This window comes from Pholis gunnellus (assembly GCF_910591455.1).
Source record: "Pholis gunnellus genome assembly, chromosome: 19".
In the NCBI taxonomy this organism is placed as follows: Eukaryota; Metazoa; Chordata; class Actinopteri; order Perciformes; family Pholidae; genus Pholis; species Pholis gunnellus.
The window spans coordinates 20,933,260-20,938,259 of record NC_136546.1 but is presented as its reverse complement, the minus strand read 5'-3'; the positions used below and the strand labels follow the sequence as shown (position 1 = coordinate 20,938,259).

At 46.6% G+C, this 5,000-nt stretch overlaps 1 protein-coding gene across 1 annotated transcript in view; it reads right to left on the bottom strand.

Moving 5' to 3' along the window:
• Window positions 1–5,000, bottom strand: part of adgrg6 (adhesion G protein-coupled receptor G6) — a gene marked incomplete at its 5' end in the record, with an annotated part of 26,392 nt that overhangs the window by 12,928 nt on the left and 8,464 nt on the right. The window contains 11 exons of the mRNA XM_079180759.1: window positions 52–158; window positions 245–290; window positions 726–848; window positions 975–1,121; window positions 2,016–2,181; window positions 2,678–2,814; window positions 2,897–2,961; window positions 3,295–3,383; window positions 4,271–4,382; window positions 4,497–4,645; window positions 4,912–4,994. Of these exons, the coding sequence (XP_079036885.1) occupies window positions 52–158; window positions 245–290; window positions 726–848; window positions 975–1,121; window positions 2,016–2,181; window positions 2,678–2,814; window positions 2,897–2,961; window positions 3,295–3,383; window positions 4,271–4,382; window positions 4,497–4,645; window positions 4,912–4,994 (1,224 nt within the window). The remainder of the gene's footprint in view (window positions 1–51; window positions 159–244; window positions 291–725; window positions 849–974; window positions 1,122–2,015; window positions 2,182–2,677; window positions 2,815–2,896; window positions 2,962–3,294; window positions 3,384–4,270; window positions 4,383–4,496; window positions 4,646–4,911; window positions 4,995–5,000) is intronic.

Here is a 5,000-nt window from a genome sequence, read left to right as displayed (position 1 = left end):
CTCAAAGAATGTAGTTTGTAGATTTGGTTTGATGTTCTGAGTAATAAGTACCATGAGGATGCCGAAGTGAGTCAGGTGGTCACACAGACAGACGGTCCTGTTGCTGGTGGATTCTGCGGAGGCTCTGCAGCCGTCTCCGTTCCAGCCTCCAGCCCCACCTGGTGGCAGCACAGAGGTATTACCACACAGCGCCATCACCGGAGTACCGGCTACACACGACCTCTAGAGATGACCTTTAACTCACTGTTCATGCTGAAGTCCCAGAACATGCAGACCGGAATCAGGTGAGTCTGTCAGGAGAGAAGACATGATTTATTCCACTGTGAAATAAAGTTTAAAGTGCTTCACAATAAAAAAAAAAGAAACAGATGAATAACAGGTATTTAAAAAAAAGGACAAATGAAGCAAAAACAATAAAACAATAAAATAATACAATTCCAAACATAATCCTACCTCAAAAAAAGCAAATTAAAATAGAAAATATTACAAAAGAATAAAAGGACGAGAAAAAGAATAGAAATAAATTAAAAAAACAATAAAAATTGAAAATTGAAAAATTAAAAAGTTAATACACAAAAACTAAAAGTCCCAAAATGAAAAGAGAATATATGTTTTTTTAAATAAACTGCATGAAAGACGACAACACAACAATGTGATCACATGACCCCTCTATAGGACACACAACAACACACACGTGTGTGTGTGTGTGTGTGTGTGTGCTTCACCTGTAGGTGTTCAGAGAGGTGAGCGATCTGGATCTCCACCGGGTCCTTCAGGTCTCTGATGGTCAGGTTCCCAACGCTGCTCGCCACCACGAAGCTGTTCAACGAGCGGCCGTCCTGCTCCTTCTGCAAGCAGACGGTTCATCAACCATCACTGCTGGTTATTGATCGCTGTTTATGGGTGTTTATGGGTGTTTATGGGTGTTTATGGGTGTTTATGGATGTTTATGGGTCTTTATGGATGATTCTCACCTGGAAAAGGTTTGTGCTGCTGAAGAACATGAAGTTGATTCTGGACAGAGACGATCGGTCTTCTTCAGTCAGGGACACACCGGACAGTAGAGACGCTGGAAGACTCACCTGAGCTAAAGGGTGAGTCCTCTCTGACTGGAAATCAATCTGAGGGGGGGAGAGGGGGAGGAAAGGAAGAGTGTGCTACCTGTGAGTGGGCGAGCTTACCCATCTGTGGGTGGAGTTACCTGTGTGTGGGTGGAGTTACCTGTCTGTGGGTGGGGTTACCTGTGTGGGGTTACCTGTGTGTGGGTGGAGTTACCTGTGAGTGGTTCGGGTTACCTCTCTGTGGGTGGGGTTACCTGTGTGTGGGTGGCGTTACCTCTCTGTGGGTGGGGTTACCTGTGTGTGGGTGGAGTTACCTGTGTGTGGGTGGAGTTACCTGTGTGTGGGTGGAGTTACCTGTGTGTGGGTGGGGTTACCTGTGTGTGGGTGGAGTTACCTGTGTGTGGGTGGGGTTACCTGTGTGTGGGTGGGGTTACCTGTGTGTGGGTGGAGTTACCTGTGTGTGGGTGGAGTTACCTGTGAGTGGTTCGGGTTACCTCTCTGTGGGTGGGGTTACCTGTGTGTGGGTGGAGTTACCTCTCTGTGGGTGGGGTTACCTGTGTGTGGGTGGGGTTACCTGTGTGTGGGTGGAGTTACCTGTGTGTGGGTGGAGTTACCTCTCTGTGGGTGGGGTTACCTGTGTGTGGGTGGGGTTACCTGTGTGTGGGTGGAGTTACCTGTGTGTGGGTGGAGTTACCTGTGTGTGGGTGGAGTTACCTGTGTGTGGGTGGGGTTACCTGTGTGTGGGTGGGGTTACCTGTGTGTGGGTGGAGTTACCTGTGTGTGGGTGGAGTTACCTGTGTGTGGGTGGAGTTACCTGTGAGTGGGTGGGGTTACCTGTGAGTGGGTGGGGTTACCTGTGTGTGGGTGGAGTTACCTGTGAGTGGGTGGGGTTACCTGTGTGTGGGTGGGGTTACCTGTGTGTGGGTGGGGTTACCTGTGAGTGGGTGGGGTTACCTGTGGGTCGGTGGTGTTTGCAGGTATGAAGGCGCTGAAGGTCGTCCCGTTGAACATGGAGGTGTTGAGGGTGGAGATCCCCACAGCCAGGTGTCTGGAGGTGATGCTGATGGACGAACCCTCGAACTCGATCTTCTGAACCAACTCATCAACTGTCTTCAGAGCTCTGAGGGGGAGGAGCCAAGACTTTGAGTGAATATAGAGATACAGTGAATCTGAAGGGGAAGATACAGTAGACTACAGGAGACTACAGTAGAGTACAGTAGAGTATACAGTACACTACAGTAGAGTACAGTAGAGTATACAGTAGAGTACAGTAGAGTATACAGTAGAGTACAGTAGAGTATACAGTAGAGTACAGTAGAGTATACAGCAGAGTACAGTAGAGTATACAGTAGAGTACAGTAGAGTATACAGTAGAGTACAGTAGAGTATACAGCAGAGTACAGTAGAGTACAGTAGAGTACAGTAGAGTACAGTAGAGTATACAGTAGAGTACAGTAGAGTATACAGTAGAGTACAGTAGAGTACAGTAGAGTATACAGTAGAGTACAGTAGAGTATACAGTAGAGTACAGCAGAGTACAGTAGAGTACAGTAGAGTACAGTAGAGTACAGCAGAGTACAGTAGAGTACAGTAGAGTACAGTAGAGTGCACCGTACTTCTCGGCGGTGGCAGCGAGCGCCGTCTCCGAGCTGCTCATCACGTTGGAGATGATGGTGACGACGGTGGACGCCAGCGTGCTGTTGATCTTCGCCACGTTCACCAGCTGCTTCACCTTCGTCACCACTTTAGACACCTGAGGAGGAAGAAGAGGAGAAGATGAAGAGTTCAGCGACGCTCTTCCTCACAGGAAGTCGGTTCAGAGCGACGGCTCCCACCTCCTCATTGGACAGCTCGTTGTTGGTGATGACGGCGAGCTGCACCGCCACCTCAGCTGCATTCTCTGAAGAAACAAGAGATTATTCAGATTTATTTATATTTCTACTTTATTTTTAACATTGCCTCTTTATTCTCTACATTTGTAATTTATTTTCAACATTTCTAAATAATTCTTAACATTTCTACGTTGTTCTTGACGTCTCGACTGTATTTTCAGTTTCACATTTATTTTCAATATTTCTTCTTTATTCTCAAACTGCAAATGAAATAATAAATCTTCCTCGTCTGTATTTACTGTGTGTATCATATTTGGTATTTTATTCACTGTGACGTGTTTACGTATCAAAGACATGTGAGGCTCAGTCGGAGGCTCTGATTGGTTGTTGGCTCAGCGTACCTGCGGACACCTCGATGGTGTCGATGTCGGTGCAGTTGTTGACGTCTGCAGCCGACCAATAGGAGGAGAGGTTGTGAGGGCTGATGAGACTGAGGCAGAGAGGAGGAACACGTGTGAGAAGATCTGAGGAGGGATTCAAACCCACAACCTCTTCGCTGTCATGCTGGTGGAAAGTAACCGAGTACATTTACTCAAGTATTGTACTTAAGTTTAGCCTACAAATACTTGTACTTTACTTGAGTACTTCCCCTTTGGTACTTTCTACTGCACTACATGTATTCATCACTTATAGTTACTTTAAACATAAAGTACTACATCGTATACTGAATGAGATACTGTGATGGAGTACTTTGCTCTCCACATCGATTCACTTCTACGTTCGTCTACGCTATCTGATAATACTTCTGTACGGTCACTTTCTGAGTATTTCCAGAGTGTGGTACTTGTACTTCTACTGAAGTACAACGTGTACCTGCTGATGACAGATTCTAGTCTGAGCTCTTCTGATGGCTTTGCTCCTCAGTAGAACACAATACAGAGAACAATACAATAGAGATGTGGTCACTTTCAACTGAACTGATGAACTGATGAACTGATGAACAGATGAACTGATGAACTGATGAACAGAACATGGAAACTAAAGAAGAGATGTCATGAGAGTATTTCGTCCCGTTTATTTGATTGCTGATCTTTTGTCTGAGAGAAACAGGATCAGACTAACGATGCTCTGGTCGTGGTTCTATTGTTCTATTGGTTCTATTGTTGCTCTAAACAATGTGAGAAAAGAAGATATTCAGTTCATCGTCACAGGATAAAGAAAGCAGAAACGTTTGTGTGGATGAAGTCGTGACATCGTGTCAACAGATTCATCACCGTACCGGCTGAGTGAAGACGAGGAGCTGGTGAAGAACAAACACTCAAACACGCCTGAATGGCTGCAGCTCAGTGTGTGTGTGTGTGTGTGTGTGTGTGTTACCAGGTCCTGGAGGTGCTCTGGTCCTTGTTGGGGAAGCAGGGCAGGTACCGGGTGACGGTGGGTCTGCTCTCGGGCCAGCGGTAGTGGAGCGGATTCTCCTCCGGACAGTTTTCTGTCAGAAGAAGAGAAACAGAAGTCAGTGAAACGACAACGAGACGGAATCAAAGAAACCACGAGCATCTGAAGAAGATGTCCCCAAAGAGACAGACAGATACTAGATCCTAACCTATCAGAGAGACATCAGTGGAGGCCTCGTGGACCTGCAGGCCGGCCCCCATGAGCCCCTCACTGCCCGACAGCCTGGCGGACACGGCAGCTTCCCCCAGACTCTCGTTGGTGTTGTAATAATGAACCAGCAGAGCTCGGCACGAGTAGCTGGAGACGAGAGACCGAGAAGAAGATGAAATGAGCTCGTAACACACAAACCAAGCAGACGTCTGATTGGACGAAACACTTCAAACTGACCCAATGACATCACGCCAATAAGAAATGTAAATGTTTGACCTGGTCGGGTTTCCTCCGCTCTGTAAACCGGACTGCACACTGGAGAGAAAACCAGAGGAAGCTTTAATAATGTTAAACTACACTGTTTGTACAAAGCTGAGAACACAATACATCTACTGTGTGAGGTCATCTGATACCTGATACACATCTGTGAGGTCATCTGATACCTGATACACATCTGTGAGGTCATCTGATACCTGATACACATCTGTGAGGTCATCTGATA